This window comes from Ranitomeya variabilis, chromosome 5 (genome assembly GCF_051348905.1).
Source record: "Ranitomeya variabilis isolate aRanVar5 chromosome 5, aRanVar5.hap1, whole genome shotgun sequence".
Classification (NCBI taxonomy): Eukaryota; Metazoa; Chordata; class Amphibia; order Anura; family Dendrobatidae; genus Ranitomeya; species Ranitomeya variabilis.
The window spans coordinates 51,007,843-51,027,565 of NC_135236.1; the positions used below are offsets into that span (position 1 = coordinate 51,007,843).

A 19,723-nucleotide genomic window follows, 5' to 3' on the forward strand; every position below is an offset into this window, starting at 1 on the left:
GAGGAGCGCGGCCCTCCGTGCGCCCAGTCTCCCATACTCCAGAGAGCGCACCTTCACCAGGTCACCGAGTATGGTCCTAAACACATCGTCCACTGGGAGGATTTTTCGTTGCGTCGATACTAAGCACCGTGCGTTCCACGTGTGATACCTAACCACTGCGCTAACTATAAATAAGGTGCAGCGGTCCCGACCACCCAGGTCTCCGAATGCTCCATAGGCCCATTCCGCATAGGAGAGACCGGCCAGCCGAGACCAGCCAATGAAGGCGCCCACCCTGTTGTACACCTCTGTGTTGAAGGGACAATGAAGCAGGAAGTGGTCCATGCTTTCCAGCAAGGTACCACAATGCTCCCGAGGACAATTCCTGTCCTCAGAGCTCCTACACTTCAGATTGTCCCTCACACACAGTTTCCCATGGAAGCAGCGCCAAGCCAAGTCCCAAAACTTCGAGGGGATCCTGATAGAATTCAAAAGATGCAAACCCACCCCAAGATCCCGACTTGGGCAGTCCCTGAGCGCCAGAGGCCTCTGGAAATGGGTCAACAGAACCCTACTGTCAAGTAGTTTCCTTGGCAGAGTCCTGATCTCCCACATTCCCAGACCCCACCGACGAATTACCTTCAGAACCAAGGTAGCGTAAGCCGGAAGATGTCCATGCGGTGTGCGAAGATCCTTCACTTGCCCTCCTGTCTCCCATTCCTGGAAGAAAGGCTGAAACCATCCCCTACAGGAGAATACCCACGGAGGAGCCCTCTCTTTCCAGAGGTTTGCGATATTGATCTTAATGAAGGTATCCACAAGGAATACCACAGGGTTGACCATACCCAACCCTCCTAGTCTCCTTGTACGGTAAGTAACCTCCCTCTTGACCAGGTTCAGTCTATTCCCCCATAACAGTTGGAAGAACAAACTGTAGACCCGAGTCCAGAGAGATTCCGGCAAGATGCACACACTGCCCAGATAAATCAGTAAAGGGAGCAGGTAAGTTTTGCTCAGGTTTACCCTTTCCCTTAGGGTCAAAGACCAACCCTTCCATTGGTTCACCTTCTGAGTGGCGATCTCTAGCCTGCTGTCCCAATTTTGTTTGGGGTAATCCCCCTGGCCAAATTCGATGCCAAGGACTTTTGCAGAGACTTTGGGTCCTGGAAGGGTGTCCGGGAGATCAAAACCAGGATCTCCTCCTCCCAGCCAGAGACTCTCACACTTATCCCGGTTGATCTTGGACCCGGATGCCTCCGAGTAGCGATCTACCTCTGACATCAGCCACCCTGCCTCCTCGTGAGAGGAAGCAAACACAGTGACATCATCGGCATACGCCACCACCCTCAGAGTGGCTTCCGGTGCTGCCTGATCCATCCTGATCCCGGCCAACGGTCCATGCTCCACCCTCCTAAGAAGAGGGTCAATCGCAAACACGTACAGCAGCGGGCTCAAGGGACAACCCTGGCGAACACCGGACCCAACCTCAAAAGAGCTACCAATCCAACCATTCACAAGCGGGAAACTCTCTGCCCCACTGTACAAGGTCTTAAGCCAATCAACAAACCCCCCCGGCAGGCCATATCTCAGAAGGACGGACCAGAGGTACTCGTGATTAACCCGATCAAACGCTTTTGCCTGGTCCAGTGACAGCATGTACCCCTTCCAGTGACCAGCCCTACCCTGCTCCACTGCCTCTCGGACACAGAGCACAGCACTAAATGTGCTGCGGCCTGGAACAGAGCAATGCTGGGCCCCCGAAAGGAGTCGGGGTGCAAATTTCACCAGCCGATTAAACAGCACCTTTGCTAGAACCTTCCTGTCTGCATTGAGAAGCGCTATGGGACGCCAATTCTCAATGCAAGACGGGTCCTTACCCTTTGACAAGATGATCAGAGCAGACCTCCTCATTGACTTCGGCAGAGTGCCCGAGGAAAGACACTCATTGAATACCTCAGTCAAGAGGGGAACCAAAACGTCCTTAAAGGTCTTATAGAATTCAGATGTTAAGCCATCTGGACCAGGCGATTTTTTGGGAGCAAGCCCTTCAATCGCCAACTGAACTTCCTCTTCCCTGATCATTTCTGTCAAAACGTCAAGAGAGGGGTCTACCCCTGGTTCGGGGACAGCTTCTGCCAGGAAAGCCGACATCTCATCCCAATCAAGATCCCTCTTCCCCAAGAGGTGCGAGTAGAAGGATCTGACAACCTCCAGGATCCCTGATCTGGATCTCCTCAGGGACCCCGTAGTGTCGACCAGTCCTGTAACTACTTTACTATTCACTGACATCTTGCAGTTTCTGTAAGGGTCGGGTGAGCGGTACTTCCCGTAATCCCTCTCAAAAACCAAAGATGCGTGTCTATCGTACTGACACCTCATAAGCAAAGATTTCACTCTGGAGATCTCCTCGCGGCTACCTCCAGTTGAGACAAGATGCTCGAGTTTCCTCCTCAGACCCTGATACAGGCGGTACCTGCTCAGACTCCTGAGGCTCGAGAGCTGGCGGAAGAATCTCGCCACCCTTTCCTTGAACATCTCCCACCACTCTGACCTACTACTACAAAGATCCAGTAAGGGTACCTGGCTCTGAAGAAAATCCTCAAAGGACTGTCTTATCTCCGCTTCTTCCAAGAGAGACGAATTGAGCCTCCAAAAGCCTCTTCCCATCCGGAGGGTCTCTGTAACATTCAGAGAAAACAAAATTAAACAGTGGTCGGAGAACTCCACCTCAACAACAGACACTGCTGAAGAGACAGCTTCCTCCTTTAAATAAAACCTATCTATTCTGGACCTACAGTTACCTCTATGATAGGTGAACCCCTCGTGGCCTGGGGTGTGCCGAATGTGGACATCCACCAGGCGAGCCTCACTAGCTATACTATTAAGGGCGACGCTATCATAAGTCAGCTTGTCTCTGGAACCTCCTCTATCTCAGGGCCTCGTGACAGCATTGAAGTCCCCTCCAAAAACAACCTGCCGACTTGTAAAAAGGTAGGGCTTGATCCTCATAAAGAGACACTTCCGGTCCCACTTAGATTGGGGACCATAGATGTTAATGAGCCGGAGCTCTTGTCCCTTCATGAGGACATCTAAGATCAGGCACCTCCCCATTTCTAACTCAATAACCCGTCGGCATTCCACCGGTGCGGTAAAAAGGACCGCCACTCCGCTATACGGCTCGGCCGCAAGAGACCAATAGGAGGGCCCGAGTCTCCACTCCCTCTTAGCTTTAAACACATCTGCCATGTTTGGCAGCCTGGTCTCTTGCAAAAAGAAAATGTCAGCTTCAACCCGGCTGAGAAAATCAAAGGCCGCAAATCTAGCTGTATTTGACTTTATGCTGGCGACATTAATGGACGCCAGCGTCAACGGAGTGGGTTCCGCCATCATTGGTGATTGAGTTAGATGGCTTTCTTTTTCCCACTCCCCTTATCCTCTGCCTCAGAGGAGGAATCCTTCCCCCTCTTTAATGACATGGAGGTATCCATTTCCACGCGTTTTTTATTTTTTTCGTCCTCGTCTCCGGACTCTGGGCCAGTCCCTCCCTCCAAGGATCTTACGTTCCCAGAAGGAGGAGACTCGGCGCCCCCTGTGAGCCCCGCCGAAGCCAGAACCTCACCCTCAGCTTCCTCCTTAGAGGAAGAGATGTTTTCAAGGGCTTGGAACCGGTTAGAAAGACCAACCAGAGGGGAGTCGGTTTTTCCTTCCTTAGGTACCTTGGTCAGAGTGAGAGAAGATTTTTTATCTCCCTTCTTTCTCTTCTTTTTGGTGCCGAGCTTACGCTTGTCCTCTAGCCACTGCCTATTATCCTCATCCATACTTTCATAATGGGAGGACTCTGAGGCAGTGGCACTCTCCTCCCTGTGGATCCTCCTGACCTCCTCATCCAACTCATCATCCCTTGGGGCCTCAGCAGCAAGACTGGCATCCAGGACAGGGGCCGCCCCAGTAGCCCGAGGCTCGCCCAGCTCCCTATCCTGTCTGCGCTTGTCTAGACGCCTTAGCTGGGCAGGCGTCTTTTTATTGCTTTTCTTCCTTGGCCCCTCAGCTCCCTCACCCTTGCTAGTCCCTTCCCCAGCAGAATCAGCCTCACGGCTTTCTCCCACCGGGGTCACGACTGCGTTAGCGAAGGAGCGAGGACAACGGCTGAATGGGTGACCTAACTCACCACACAGGTGGCACCTAATCTCCACACAAGATGCAGCAAGATGGCCGACATCCCCACACAATGCACACTTCTGCACAGTGCAGTTTGCGCTGAAGTGTGTGGGGTCGCCGCACTTGTGACAGAGCTTCGGTTGCCCCTGGTAGAAGACCAGGATACGATCCCTACCCAGGAAGGCAGATGATGGTATGTGGGCAACCGTACCACCTGAACGCTTAAGTTTTACCATAAACGTCCAGGCCCCTGACCAGATACCAAACTCGTCACGGTTTTTCTTTGGCATCTCCACTACCTCTCCATACCGGCCAAGCCACGTCATGATGTCATAACAAGAAAGCGACTCGTTAAATGTCATCACGGTCACTTTCTTGACTTGATTTTGGCGAGACACCGCCTGAACGGCAAAGTCTCGCCAGCCGGGCTCATTTTTTGCCAACTCATAGTTTGACCAGAAAAGTTCAAGCCCCTCCGGCCGAACAAAGCTGACATCAAACTCAGGTGTGGAATAGGGATGTATCAAGGCGTAGATGTCAATCGCCTTGAAGCCCATCCTCAGCAGGAGCTCCACAACCTTCGACCTTGGAGGACACGCATCACTGCCCCTCCACCGAAGACGGACCACATTCCTACGCACACTACCCGGCCCGGCTGTTGGGAGGGACCACACTGTATCCCCCCCTCTTTGCTCTCGGAAGGCCCCGAGGCCATGCCTCTCTATCCAGAAGGATAGATCAACCTCTCGACCCTCTACCATTAGTGATCTCTCTCCCTTCTTTAGAGCCTCCAGGAGACGCCGTTGCAACATGCCGTCCCCAGAGCCCAGAGACGAGGAGGACGCCCTATTTCCCCTGGAGGTGACAGCGGCATAACTCCTGACAGGTGCTGCCACCACCGGGGGGGCAACCGGACCAGTGACCACATCCACACCAACAGTATCACCATTACCCACCTCCATAACCTCCTCACCCTCCACCAAACCAGCAACCACACCACTAGACAAAGAGTTTTCCTCATCCATACCCACCACCACATTCACTCCTGCTGGACCAGTGACAACAGGGGGTGACATTTTGGCCTCCGCATCATCAGGCACAAGGGGCTGAGTCTCCTCCACAGAACTGGAGGTGACCTCACCCCTGGTTTTATGTGTGCCCTCCGCATCATCAGTTGATATTTTCCGCTGCTTCATGGTTGCTACCAGGCGCCGCTGATCTTTCGCTGCTGTGAGGCACCGCTGATCCTTAGCATCAGGATCTTGTTGACCAGCGGCGCCAACACAGAACAGGACTTTGGTGGGAGGACCGGAACGCCCAGCCCCGGTAACCCCCTCACACTGCCGCCGCTTCTCAACTAAGTGATCAGCGGCAACAGCATTCAGGGGCACCGAGGCTACCGGAGCTGCCCCTGACACCGGGCTGCTCCCCCCTCCCACTGGGGAGCGCACCACAGTATCGTGGCCTGATTTTTCGCCCGCCGCCGGGCCGCCCTCACTGTCCAGCCTCTCGGCTGATGCACCTGCTGCTACGTCCCTGCTACTACAAGCAGAAACGGAGCTCTGCGCCTCACTACATTGCTTTGTAGTCTCCCCGCGCCTTTGCACCGGATCCACAGCAGAACCCGGGCTGGGCTGGGCAACGGGGCTTATACAGTGAGCTGACCCTGCAGCCGACTCAGGGGGTACAGGGAGGGGGGCATATACATAGCTTACCGCTTCCTGCAGCTTAGGTTTGATCTTCTTCACCTTTTTTTTCCGGCCCCCAGGTGCCTCCTCTGGCAAATCATCACCAAGATGGAAGTTCTGAAGGCACACTGGGGACTCCAGGAGCTTGATCTCTGCCATTAGTGCCCCTCCCTGGTCGATGTCACTGTCCTCCCCAGAGCCAGCAGAACTGCGACGAGATGTCATTGTCGCCTGTCCAGCAGGGACCTCGCTGCACGTGGCCTGTGAGTGACTAAGCAGGCTGCCAGGTGGAGCTTTCTGCTGGTCATCATCCTCCTCCTCATCATCATCATCCACCTGGCACTCAGGCTGCAGCCCCATCTGCCTTTGCTCTCTGTTATCAGCCATTTCTCTGAATCGATCTTCATTAATAAGTTTTTCCTTAAATGGTCCACTTTTTTCTCTGATGAGAGCTTTTCTGACTTCAAGCTCATTGATGTCATCCTTCAGTCTCCTTACCTCCGCCTGGAGCTGATTCTTCCTCGGTTTGGAGGAACCTGCAGCTTTGTTGCTTGTGCAGCGCAGCTCCTCTCGGAGCCTCGTGATGGTCTTGCTTGCGTCTTCATACTCACGGAGGTGGCTCATGACCCGGGAGGCATAGGTGGACACAGACTCCCGGGGGCTCTGCAGCGCCCAACCCTCTTCAGTGAGGTCGGCTTCACCTCCGTGAGCACTCAGCTTTCCTCCAGAAGGACTGCCATCTTGCACACTAGCAGGCTTCTCCTCCATGGAAGCCTTGCGGCTTCTCTGGGTCTCTGCAGACCTGGGGGGAGTAGGAGCCACATTGCTGCGACTCCTGGTGGAGCGTCTCACCCCCGAATCCTCTGATGTGCAGGCTGGTTGCTGGTTCCTTCTGCCCCCCGCCAGCCTGGTCCGGGAAGCAGAAGCCTGGGACTTGGCTCCTTCACTCATCCCAGGAAACCCACTCCCTCCCTGGGTAAGAGAGAGAGCAGGTCCCCGGGTGGAGAGGTGGTGGTTCCCAGGAGCTCAGGAGCACACTGCAGGTTCAGCAGCGACCGCACCCACAATCAGCACAGTGAGTAGCAGCTGAGCAGAGCTGCACCCACTATCCTGCTGGAGCAGTCACTGTGCACATGCATTACATTACTGATCCTGAGTAGGATATGACAGACACATGAGTCAGAGCGGCTGTAAGGCCGGGGTCCCACTACCATAGAATATGGACAAGTGCGCCGACGTCACATAGGTGAAGTAAGTTCATTGGCCGTTCTATTCCCTGTCTGACGGCATCGCGAGCAGGAGACCCTTCTGACACTTGCGGTGCCCTCAGACAGGGAACAGCAGTTCACACAGAGACTCTGAGCACACAGTGCTCAGCTTCTCTGCTGGATGACAGGCTGTATGGTCGCATTATGCAGCCTGCCATCTAGATGTAGCAGAGCTGGACCCGTCTCGGGACAAATGGATTCAAAGCATCTCTGCGGAAAGGTGAGGAATATTGCGGTTTGTTTTTTTGTAACTCTTTTGCAGATGACGAGGGCATCGGGGGAATGGGCGAGGTCGTAATTATGGTTTAATTAAGAATATTAAAGGAGTCTGTGTCATTCTTTCAATTACAGGACTTTATTCTGGGTGTCTGTGTTGACTTGAGGTCACCTGACGTAGGGTAACATCAACCCCCCCAACTATCACCCCACTTGCCACCACTACAGGGCAAGTGGGAAGAGCGAGGCCAAGTGCCGGAATTGGCGCATCTTAGAGATGCACCTTTTCTGGGGCGGCTGAGTGCTGTTGTTTTCAGCCAGGGTGGGCTCAGTATCCATGGCCCCTTCCTAGGCTATTAAAATCAGCCCGCTGCTGTCTGCATAGCCTTTGCTGGTTATTAATTATAGGGGGACCCCATGTCATTTTTTTGGGGGGGTCTCCCATTTTAATAGCCAGTAAAGGCTAAGTATACAGCTGTGAGTTGATATTAATAGCCTGGGTAGCTCCATGGGTATTACCCCCTTCCCAGGCTATAAAAATCAGCCCCCAGCCGTCGGCTTTCCCTCTGCTGGTTACGAAAATTGGCGGGAGGCAAACACCATTTTTTTCCGAAAAATAATCTTTTATTCATTTAATACATGTACAGTAAGCTGCACACACACTGCACTAATTGCATTTATCACTGACATCTATATCTCTACCTATTCTATATGTATTTACTGTATGTAATCCATCTATTCTATCCTGCCGGCTCCTGCTGTGATTTTACAGAATACGGCAGATGAATTACCGGCTTTTCTTCTGTCTCTCTGTGCAATATAAATACATATATATGTGTGTTTCTGACATATACTGCATATATACATCTATTCTATGTATATATATCTATTCTAACCTGTCCCTCTGTGTTTGTTCTGTACGCGGCAGATGATTGCAGGCTTTTCTATCTATCTAATATATAAAGATATCTATATCTATCTAGATTATATATATATTTATATATATATATATATATATATATATATATATATATATATATATATATATATATATATATATATATATATATATATATATACAGTGCCTACAAGTAGTATTCAACCCCCTGCAGATTTAGCAGGTTTAATAAGATGCAAATAAGTTAGAGCCTTCAAACTTCAAACAAGAGCAGGATTTATTAACAGATGCATAAATCTTACAAACCAAAAAGTTTTGTTGCTCAGTTAAATTGTTATAAATTTTAAACATAAAAGTGTGGGTCAATTATTATTCAACCCCTAGGTTTAATATTTTGTGGAATAACCTTTGTTTGCAATTACAGCTAATAATCGTCTTTTCTAAGACCTGATCAGGCCGGCACAGGTCTCTGGAGTTATCTTGGCCCACTCCTCCATGCAGATCTTCTCCAAGTTATCTAGGTTCTTTGGGTGTCTCATGTGGACTTTAATCTTGAGCTCCTTCCACAAGTTTTCAATTGTGTTAAGGTCAGGAGACTGACTAGGCCACTGCAACACCTTGATTTTTTGCCTCTTGAACCAGGCCTTGGTTTTCTTGGCTGTGTGCTTTGGGTCGTTGTCTTGTTGGAAGATGAAATGACGACCCATCTTAAGATCCTTGATGGAGGAGCGGAGGTTCTTGGCCAAAATCTCCAGGTAGGCCGTGCTATCCATCTTCCCATGGATGCGGACCAGATGGCCAGGCTCCTTGGCTGAGAAACAGCCCCACAGCATGATGCTGCCACCACCATGCTTGACTGTAGGGATGGTATTCTTGGGGTCGTATGCAGTGCCATCCAGTCTCCAAACGTCACGTGTGTGGTTGGCACCAAAGATCTCGATCTTGGTCTCATCAGACCAGAGAACCTTGAACCAGTCAGTCTCAGAGTCCTCCAAGTGATCATGAGCAAACTGTAGACGAGCCTTGACATGACGCTTTGAAAGTAAAGGTACCTTACGGGCTCGTCTGGAACGGAGACCATTGCGGTGGAGTACGTTACTTATGGTATTGACTGAAACCAATTTCCCCACTGCCATGAGATCTTCCCGGAGCTCCTTCCTTGTTGTCCTGGGGTTAGCCTTGACTCTTCGGACAAGCCTGGCCTCGGCACGGGAGGAAACTTTCAAAGGCTGTCCAGCCCGTGGAAGGCTAACAGTAGTTCCATAAGCCTTCCACTTTCGGATGCTGCTCCCAACAGTGGAGACAGGTAGGCCCAACTCCTTGGAAAGGGTTTTGTACCCCTTGCCAGCCTTGTGACCCTCCATGATCTTGTCTCTGATGGCCTTGGAATGCTCCTTTGTCTTTCCCATGTTGACCATGTTTGAGTGCTGTTCACAAGTTTGGGGAGGGTCTTAAATAGTCAGAAAAGGCTGGAAAAAGAGATAATTAATCCAAACATGTGAAGCTCATTGTTCTTTGTGCCTGAACTACTTCTTAATACTTTAGGGGAACCAAACAGAATTATGGTGGGTTGAGGGGTTGAATAATAAATGACCCTCTGAATAAACTTTTCACAATTTAAAAAAAAAAATAAACAAAGAAATAACATTCTTTTTTGCTGCAGTGCATTTCACACTTCCAGGCTGATCTACAGTCCAAATGTCACAATGCCAAGTTAATTCCAAATGTGTAAACCTGCTAAATCTGCAGGGGGTTGAATACTACTTGTAGGCACTGTATATATATACAGTGCCTACAAGTAGTATTCAACCCCCTGCAGATTTAGCAGGTTTACACATTTGGAATTAACTTGGCATTGTGACATTTGCACTGTAGATCAGCCTGGAAGTGTGAAATGCACTGCAGCAAAAAAGAATGTTATTTCTTTGTTTATTTTTTTTTTAAATTGGGAAAAGTTTTTTCAGAGGGTCATTTATTATTCAACCCCTCAACCCACCTGAATTCTGTTTGTTTCCCCTAAAGTATTAAGAAGTAGTTCAGGCACAAAGAACAATGAGCTTCACATGTTTGGATTAATTATCTCTTTTTCCAGCATTTTCTGACTATTTAAGACCCTCCCCAAACTTGTGAACAGCACTCATACATGGTCAACATGGGAAAGACAAAGGAGCATTCCAAGGCCATCAGAGACAAGATCGTGGAGGGTCACGAGGCTGGCAAGGGGTACAAAACCCTTTCCAAGGAGTTGGGCCTACCTGTCTCCACTGTTGGGAGCATCATCCGGAAGTGGAAGGCTTATGGAACTACTGTTAGCTTTCCACGGCCTGGACAGCCTTTGAAAGTTTCCTCCCATGCCGAGGCCAGGCTTGTCCGAAGAGTCAAGGCTAACCCAAGGACAACAAAGAAGGAGCTCCGGGAAGATCTCATGGCAGTGGGGACATTGGTTTCAGTCAATACCATAAGTAACGTACTCCACCGCAATGGTCTCCGTTCCAGACGAGCCCGTAAGGTACCTTTACTTTCAAAGCGTCATGTCAAGGCTCGTCTACAGTTTGCTCATGATCACTTGGAGGACTCTGAGACTGGCTGGTTCAAGGTTCTCTGGTCTGATGAGACCAAAATCGAGATCTTTGGTGCCAACCACACACGTGACGTTTGGAGACTGGATGGCACTGCATACGACCCCAATAATACCATCCCTACAGTCAAGCATGGTGTTGGCAGCATCATGCTGTGGGGCTGTTTCTCAGCCAAGGGGCCTGGCCATCTGGTCCGCATCCATGGGAAGATGGATAGCACGGCCTACCTGGAGATTTTGGCCAAGAACCTCTGCTCCTCCATCAAGGATCTTAAGATGGGTCGTCATTTCATCTTCCAACAAGACAACGACCCAAAGCACACAGCCAAGAAAACCAAGGCCTGGTTCAAGAGGCAAAAAATCAAGGTGTTGCAGTGGCCTAGTCAGTCTCCTGACCTTAACCCAATTGAAAACTTGTGGAAGGAGCTCAAGATTAAAGTCCACATGAGACACCCAAAGAACCTAGATAACTTGGAGAAGATCTGCATGGAGGAGTGGGCCAAGATAACTCCAGAGACCTGTGCCGGCCTGATCAGGTCTTATAAAAGACGATTATTAACTGTAATTGCAAACAAAGGTTATTCCACAAAATATTAAACCTAGGGGTTGAATAATAATTGACCCACACTTTTATGTTTAAAATTTATAAAAATTTAACTGAGCAACAAAACTTTTTGGTTTGTAAGATTTATGCATCTGTTAATAAATCCTGCTCTTGTTTGAAGTTTGAAGGCTCTAACTTATTTGCATCTTATTTCTGCAGGGGGTTGAATACTACTTGTAGGCACTGTATATATATATATATATATATATATATATATACGGTATATATATATATATATTATGTGTGTGTTTTGCCGAATATTTCCTTTGAAACAATGTGTAAATGACATAGAGAATTGCTCTATTTAAATCCCATGTTAAAATCGCACCGCCTTCGGATGTAAATCGGATTGTACTCGCATGACACTCGTGTGACTCTCAGCAGGGAGACGTGGACCGATTTTTCATACGTTAAGTGTGACCCCAGCCTTATAGTGATCATAGTGTGACTGCAGGGCATCTCTATACCAGATCCACAAGCCTCCATTACACACGCCCCAGCCGTGGCACATTGCGTCATGTATAGATCCTGCGGGGTAAAATCTCTATATACGAGGATCACAGTCAACTATAAAGGGACCAAATATTAGGATCATAGTTTCCTTGTGCCACCTGGTGGCCAATATGGGCAATGCAGCCTGATGGAAAATCAAGTTTTTCATTGTGACATTTGATTGCACTTTGACAGTATGATCTGAGATTTTAGGCCCCTACATGACACTCTTGCCTTATCATGCACTGATCTGACCGTGCATTATACTCCAGTCACATCCAAAGCTGCAGGAGGTGAATTACTACTACTATAGGCTCCAAGTGACAATGCAGCTAACATGCAGTCACCGATCATATCTCTGTCCTGAATGTAACCGAACATGCAATGGAACAGGCAGCAGTACAGCACTGAAGCGGTTAATGCTATCCTTACATACATCCTCTAATAATTCAGGCCAAGTCAAAAGGAGCCAAAGTGAACCTTGGTGTCAAGTATGCCGATCGACAGGAGAGGAAATTCAACCCTGAAAAACTAAGGGAAGGAAGAAATATCATTGGACTTCAGGTGAGTTTTTGGTTATGTGCATTCTCATCTAACAACAGCAGGGGGAGCTGTGGGTGCTGAAGTAAAGCAATGCATGTAGTAGGGGAAAAGTGTACATTGCAGTTCTCAGGAATCTCAGGAGCAGGTCATACAGACGCCTCACAGTCTGCTGATGGGGTTGCAGGAACATAGATAATGAAAGGAAATTGTAGGTTTTGGGTAAATTAAAAATAGAAATATATTGTGATATACCAGCGTTCGCCACTAGGTGGCAGCAGAGTAATAAATTAGAGAATGGCATGAGTGATATGGTAGAGCTAAGATCATGGGTGCAACTAGTTCCCCCTTTACCACATAAAAAGATACCCGCAATGTAGTCGGGGCCCCTGGTATGAATTTTGCATTGGGACCCAGGAGCTTTATATACAAGGACTTTCTTTTATTATTAAAACCTATGTTTTTTCTTGTAGATGGGAACCAACAAGTTTGCCAGCCAAAAAGGGATGACATCGTACGGCACCCGTAGACATCTGTATGACCCCAAACTGGGCACTGACCAGCCGCTGGACCAAGCCACCATCAGCTTACAAATGGGCACCAATAAAGGGGCATCCCAGGTGAGTGTAAATGTCTCCCCCCGATATCAATATACAACGCTTTGACTTCTACATCCTGTACGTGTCATTGTACATAGCAAACTGTGGGATGAGCTCTTACTGATCCGTGCCCTGGTTTGTAACTCCTATCTCTCTTCTCCTGTTGCGTCTGGTCATAAATCAGCTTAGGAGATGATTCAGAGGAAGAGAGGTAAGGGTTACAGACCCTGCCCTCAGACCACAGGTAACTCTATGTACAGTGACACATAAAGGATGTAGAAGCCGATGAATCCTAATTGTTAAAATGATTATTGACATATAAAAGTCTTATAATAAAAAAAATTCCCTAGAGGTGTCCACATTTAACCGTAAAAACCATAACGTGTAAGTCCAGCCTACATATATTCTCCAAAGAAAAACAGTTAGCACTCACCGGTCTTTTGTAGAAATTCCACTCTTTATTTGTAGTAAAAAAGCATGTTGGCCGGGGGAGTGCGGACAGGAGTGGGCAGAAGCTTGACGACGGCCGTTTCGCGCCTGCCAGCGCTTCCACGGGTCAATTCCATTCCATTCTACATATATTCTCGGCACTTGTTTAATCTGTGTGTACTCTCCCGGATTATGGAAGTTTCCCATAATTAATTTCTGTCTGCCACCACTAGAGGGAGCTCTCTGCATGAGTATCTGTATACATATGTCTGCAGTGCAGTGCTCCCCCTAGTGGTGACTCCAAGATGGCAGAATTGTAGTCTTTTATCTCATAGTAGTGTGAAGCAACTAGGGGCAGATTTTCTGGTTCTCTTACTGGGTGGGGGGCTAGTTTTGTTTATAGGTGGGCACACTGGTGGTGTCATATTTCATTTTTTTTTACCTAAAAAGAGCTTATTTGAGATAAATGTGGAGGCGACCGGCTAACGCTATCCCCTGTTTCCTCAGGCTGGCATGACGGCTCCAGGCACCAAGCGCCAGATCTTCGAGCAGAAGCTCGGCATGGAGCACTGCGACACCCAGACCATACCCTTACAAATGGGAACAAACAAGGGGGCATCTCAGCAAGGCATGACCGTGTACGGCCTCCCGCGCCAGGTGTTCGACGCCAAGTACTGCGGAGACCCCAACATGCTCCTGATCCCCGACGAGGACGGGCACTACGATAACAGCCATCAGTATTACAACTCCGAGTAGACAGCGTCCATTCCCCCCAGATAACCCGTACACCGCCCTCTTCCGCGCCAGTGTGTGCCTGCTACTGTGGCAGAGAACGGAGCTCACGCTGCCCATTCGATGCCAGTGTGTGCTAGTCGCTCTGGCAATGGGGGGTTAAACGCTGCCCACTATCCGTGTTTGCTCTTGCAAAAGGAAGGAATAGATGATGCCCGCTCTGTGCCAGCCTGCCTTCTGGCAATTAGATTACTGCCCGTCCCATACCTGCTGTTCTGGCAGAGAATGACGCTCATCCTACCCACTTTCTGCTCTCCTGGCAGAAAAGGGGTAAAGCTTCCCATTCTGTGCCAGCTTGTGCTTTGGCAGTAAAGACATAAACCCGTCCCCTCCGTGCCTGACACCACTTTACAAAAGACTGACAATGAGCGTCACATTTCCTTTTTTTTTTTTTTAATTTTTCCTCTCATTTTGCTCAGGTGGACGTCTGCAGAGCATCGCTCCGCGTCTCGGGATTCTTACTCACAAGTTCACAAACCTTAGATCTTACGGGGAACATAAACTATTATATGAATATTATTTAAGGAGGGGGCTACACGGCGACTTTACGATCAGAATATCGCGCCGCTAAGCCACAAGTGATGGGGCATGTGGTCGCGACGCTCTGCTGAACACTGCGACCTTTCTAGAGCAACAACCGAGTCTGCAGCGCGTCGCCGCTGAGGTGGGCGACTGACGGTCAGGACGGCGATGCTCTGCGGCTTTCCAAGTCTGACTGGCGATGGCGCTCCTGAGGGGATGGGACAGGTCTCTGATGAGAGGGCATGGGGGGCGGAGGGGGCACTTACAAGATAAAAGTTCTGGCAGGTGAGAGGTTAATAGGGTTAGGACAAAGCACCGAGATGGGCGCAATGCTCTGCAGACGACAGCGTGATGAATGACTTGCCTGGCTACGTTTTTTGTGCATGTCCTTCGCTCCCCCTCTCCTCCACCTTTTCCTCTCGTCACCGCAGTAATCGACACCTCACTTCTGCTCTGTTCAAGAAATGACTGCAAATATATTTCTAGATCTATATTTCTACACGGGCTCTGTGTGGTTTATTTCTGTGCGCCGTGATGCCAAGAGGAACTGAGGGGCGGGAGGTGGGAGCTACTGCCAATCACGGGGTTAAAGGCAGTGGTGGGACAAAATTTGGACTTGGGACTCACCTGCACATTGATCAGATGCATGGGCCCTTGTAGTGCTCTAGATCCTATAAAGACAAATGTGTTCACACCCCCATGTAATAATGGCCTGTTCCTGGTATAATGTCCCCCTCCTGGGCACCATCCTGGTATAATGTCCTCCATCCTGGTATAATATCCAAAATCCTGGGCCCCTTCCTGTAAAAATGCTGTCCCCCACATCCTATAACAATGTCTCCCATCCTGGTATAATATCCACCATCCTGAGCCACTTCCTGGTATAATATCTCCCACCCTTGGCCCCTTCCTGGTATAATGTCCCCCATTCTGGACCATTTCATGGTATCCCATCCTCCATCCTCGACCCCAACCTATAACAATGTCCCCCATCCTGGTATAATATCCACCATCCTGGGCCCCTTCCTGGTATAATATCTCCCACCCTTGGATGCTTCATGGCATAATGTCCCCCATCCTGGACCATTTCCTGGTATATTATCCTCCATCCTGGGTCTCTTCCAGTAATAATTCCCAATACCATTCCCTAGCCTCTTCCTGAATATAATATCCTCCATACTGGCCCATTCCAGTAAAAATGTTCCCTTCCTGGCTCCTTTCTGTATTAGTGCTAACTGCCATCGTGGGCCATTTACTGGTATAATGCTCTCCATCCTGGGCACCATCCTAGGCCCCTTTCAGTAATAATGTCCCCTACCTTCCCTGGTCTGTTCCTGATATAATGTCCCCCTCCTGGTCCCTTCTTGTAATAATGCCCCCAGCCTTCTCGGGCCTCTTCCTGGTATATTGTCCCCCATCCTGTGCCCCTTTTCAGTAGTAATGTCCCACTCTTGTAATAATGTCCCTTACCTTCCCTGGCCTCATCCTGATATAATGTCCCCCTCCTTCCCAGGTCTCTTCCTGGTACGTCCCCCATACTGTCGCATTCCAGTAATAATGTCCCTCATTCTTCTCCCGCTCCCATGACGGGCCGTGTTCTTTTCTACAGCCACACAGAAGCTGGCAGTTGACTTCAGTGTGCCGGCCGCCCATGACAGACAAGATGATGTCAGCTGCCAGCTACTGATTGGTCGGCAGCATTTATTGCAGTGCAGGGAACCGGTGGGTCTCTGCGCCACAATACCACTGTACAGTTCAGCTGAATGTGTGTCCGAGGAAGCACATCCAGTTGAAATAGTCACTGGCATTGGCGGAGCCCCCCCCCCGCACGCGAAAGCCGCCATTATGTCCCTATAGTTGAAGGGTTTATCCAGGTTTGGCACAAAATGTTGCAGTCACTCTATGTAACTGCAGACTTGTGAATCCTCACAGTGCACAATGTCAGGATTTTCCTGTGCCAGGAGCGAAACTGGACAGTCATGTGATCACAATTATGAGATGTGCATGCTCCCAGACTAATTCTACCTAGACGTGTCCAGTCTCGCTCAATGAGCATGCTAGTCACATACTTGGGGTCACATGACCACCCGCTCCTGGCGCAGGCGAATCCTGACAGCGCACAATGTGCGTGTTATGAGGACGTGACCCTGAACCCAATAGAAGTCAATGGGGACCTGAACGTCAGTGCTTTAAAATTGCTGTAAAATGGTCACACTAAGGGCTAGGGGGCTGCAAAAGGAAGCAAAATGGGGCTTAGAGCAGCACAATTGTCTTGTTACACACCCAGATGAAACACCTTCCTGTGGTACACGCAGGTGACCGGACGTTCTGTGTTATTTCATAGGCCGAAGTAACGCCGGATGAATGGTGAGGCCAGAAAAAGTAGAGGCGATTTTGGATTGTTTGGCGGAGAATGTCTTCATTTCCTTCGCTTTGTCTTCCACCCGGGTCTGTTAAAAGCACAGTTGCACCTGCGGCCCATGGGCATCTGTCTTCCACCTCACTCCCTTGCAAATCAGGTATCGGACTGAGCCCCAAGTCATGCAGCAGCCACTTCTGCTTTTTGATGACTCCGCTGGCTGTGGTTCCATAGGCCGTCCACCAGGCCCTGACCCACAAGTGGAAGATATTGAGCACCATGAGGCCCAACCACTTGTTCTGTTAGAGGATGAGTATGTGGCAGGGTAGTACCAACGGTCAGCGACCACCGCAGCACATCTCTGATGATGATGATCATGATGATGATGATGATGATGAAAATGAAACACAGATGTCAACTGCTACAGCTTTCTGCTGTGTGTAGTCCAACAAGGAGGGCAGGGGTGAAGACTGGGAGAAACATCATGGGGAGGATTATTTTTTTTTTAGCACCATTGATTCCATGTTTCTGTACATGAGGAGGGGTTACGTGCAAAATAGATATAAATTACAATGAACAACCTAATAGTGACAGACAGGTACAGAGGGAAGAGGACCCTGCCCTTGCGGCCTTACATTCTACAGGATAGTGGGGAAGTAGACAGTAGGCTCAGGGGTTGCAGCAGCTCCGGTGTTGGCGAGGTGGCAGCTCTGGTGTAGGAGAGGTGGCAGCTCTGATGTAGGTGAGGTGGCAGCCCCAGTGTTGGTGAGGAGGCAGCTCTGGTGTAGGTGAGGTGGCAGCTCTGGTGTAGGTGAGGTGGCAGCTTCGGTGTAGGTGAGGTGGCAGCTTCGGTGTAGGGGAGGTGGCAGCTCCGGTGTAGGTGAGGTGGCAGCTCCGGTGTGGGTGAGGTGGCAGCTCTGGTGTAGGTGAGGAGACAGCTTCGGTGTAGGTGAGGTGGCAGCTCTGGTGTAGGTGAGGTGTCAGCTCTGATGTAGGTGAGGTGTCTGCTCTGGTGTTGGTGAGGTGGCAGCTCTGGTGTAGGTGAGGAGGCAGCTATGGTGTTGGTGAGGAGACAGCTCTGGTGTGAGTGAGGTGGCAGCCCCAGTGTTGGCGAGGAGGCAGCTCTGTTGTAGGTGAGGAGGCAGCTCTGTTGTAGGTGAGGTGGCAGCTCTGGTGCTGGTGAGGTGGCAGCTCTGGTGCTGGTGAGGTAGCAGCTCTGGTGTAGGTGAGGTAGTAGCTCTGGTGTAGGTGAGGTGGCAGCTCTGGTGCTGGTGAGGTGGCAGCTCTGGTGCAGGTGAGGCAGCTCTGGTGTAGTTGAGGTGGCAGCTCTGGTGTTGGTGAGGTGGCAGCTCTGGTGCAGGTGACGCAGCTCTGGTGTAGTTGAGGTGGCAGCTTCGGAGTAGGGGAGGTGGCAGCTCCGGTGTAGGTGGCAGCTCTAGTGGTGGTGAGGTGGCAGCTCTGGTGGTGGTGAGGAGGCAGCTTTGGTGTAGGTGAGGTGGCAGCTCTGGTGGTGGTGAGGCGGCAGCTCTGGTGGTGGTGAGGAGGCAGCTTCGGTGTAGGTGAGGTGGCAGCTCTGGTGTAGGTGAGGTGGCAGCTCCGGTGTAGGTGAGGTGGCAGCTCTGGTGTAGGTGAGATGGCAGCTCTGGTGTAGGTGAGGTGGCAGCTCTGGTGTAGGTGAGGTGGCAGCTTCGGTGTAGGGGAGGTGGCAGCTCCGGTGTAGGTGAGGTGGCAGCTCTGGTGTAGGTGAGGTGGCTGCTCTGGTGTAGGTGAGGTGGCAGCTCTGGTGTAGGTGAGGAGACAGCTTCGGTGTAAGTGAGGTGGCAGCTCTGGTGTTGGTGAGGTGGCAGCTCTGGTGTAGGTGAGGAGGCAGCTTCGGTGTAGGTGAGGTGGCAGCTCTGGTGTTGGTGAGGTGTCAGCTCTGGTGTAGGTGAGGTGTCAGCTCTGATGTAGGTGAGGTGTCAGCTCTGGTGTTGGTGAGGTGGCAGCTCTGGTGAAGGTGAGGAGGCAGCTATGGTGTTGGTGAGGAGACAGCTCTGGTGTGAGTGAGGAGGCAGCCCCAGTGTTGGTGAGGAGGCAGCTCTGTTGTAGGTGAGGTGGCAGCTCTGTTGTAGGTGAGGTGGAAGCTCTGGTGCTGGTGAGGTGGCAGCTCTGGTGCTGGTGAGGTGGCAGCTCTGGTACTGGTGAGGTGGCAGCTCTGGTGTAGGTGAGGTAGTAGCTCTGGTGTAGGTGAGGTAGTAGCTCTGGTGCTGGTGAGGTGGCAGCTCTGGTGCTGGTGAGGCAGCTCTGGTGTAGTTGAGGTGGCAGCTCTGGTGTTGGTGAGGTGGCAGCTCTGGTGTAGTTGAGGTGACAGCTTCGGTGTAGGGGAGGTGGCAGCTCCGGTGTAGGTGAGGTGGCAGCTCTGGTGGTGGTGAGGCGGCAGCTCTGGTGGTGGTGAGGAGGCAGCTTTGGTGTAGGTGAGGTGGCAGCTCTGCTGGTGGTGAGGAGGCAGCTTCGGTGTAGGTGAGGTGGCAGCTCTGGTGTAGGTGAGGTGGCAGCTTCAGTGTAGGGGAGGTGGCAGCTCCGGTGTAGGTGAGGTGGCAGCTCTGGTGTAGGTGAGGTGGC

The 19,723-nt window shown here is 50.5% G+C and overlaps 1 protein-coding gene across 1 annotated transcript in view; it reads left to right on the top strand.

The window, feature by feature from the left end:
• CNN1 (calponin 1) overlaps nucleotides 1-15,262 on the top strand; it is a 74,676-nt gene extending 59,414 nt beyond the window's left edge. The window contains exons 5-7 of the mRNA XM_077261937.1: nucleotides 12,335-12,445; nucleotides 12,895-13,041; nucleotides 13,957-15,262. Coding sequence (XP_077118052.1) covers nucleotides 12,335-12,445; nucleotides 12,895-13,041; nucleotides 13,957-14,205 — 507 coding nt within the window. The 3' untranslated portion in view covers nucleotides 14,206-15,262. The remainder of the gene's footprint in view (nucleotides 1-12,334; nucleotides 12,446-12,894; nucleotides 13,042-13,956) is intronic.
• Nucleotides 15,263-19,723: the final 4,461 nt, after the last annotated feature.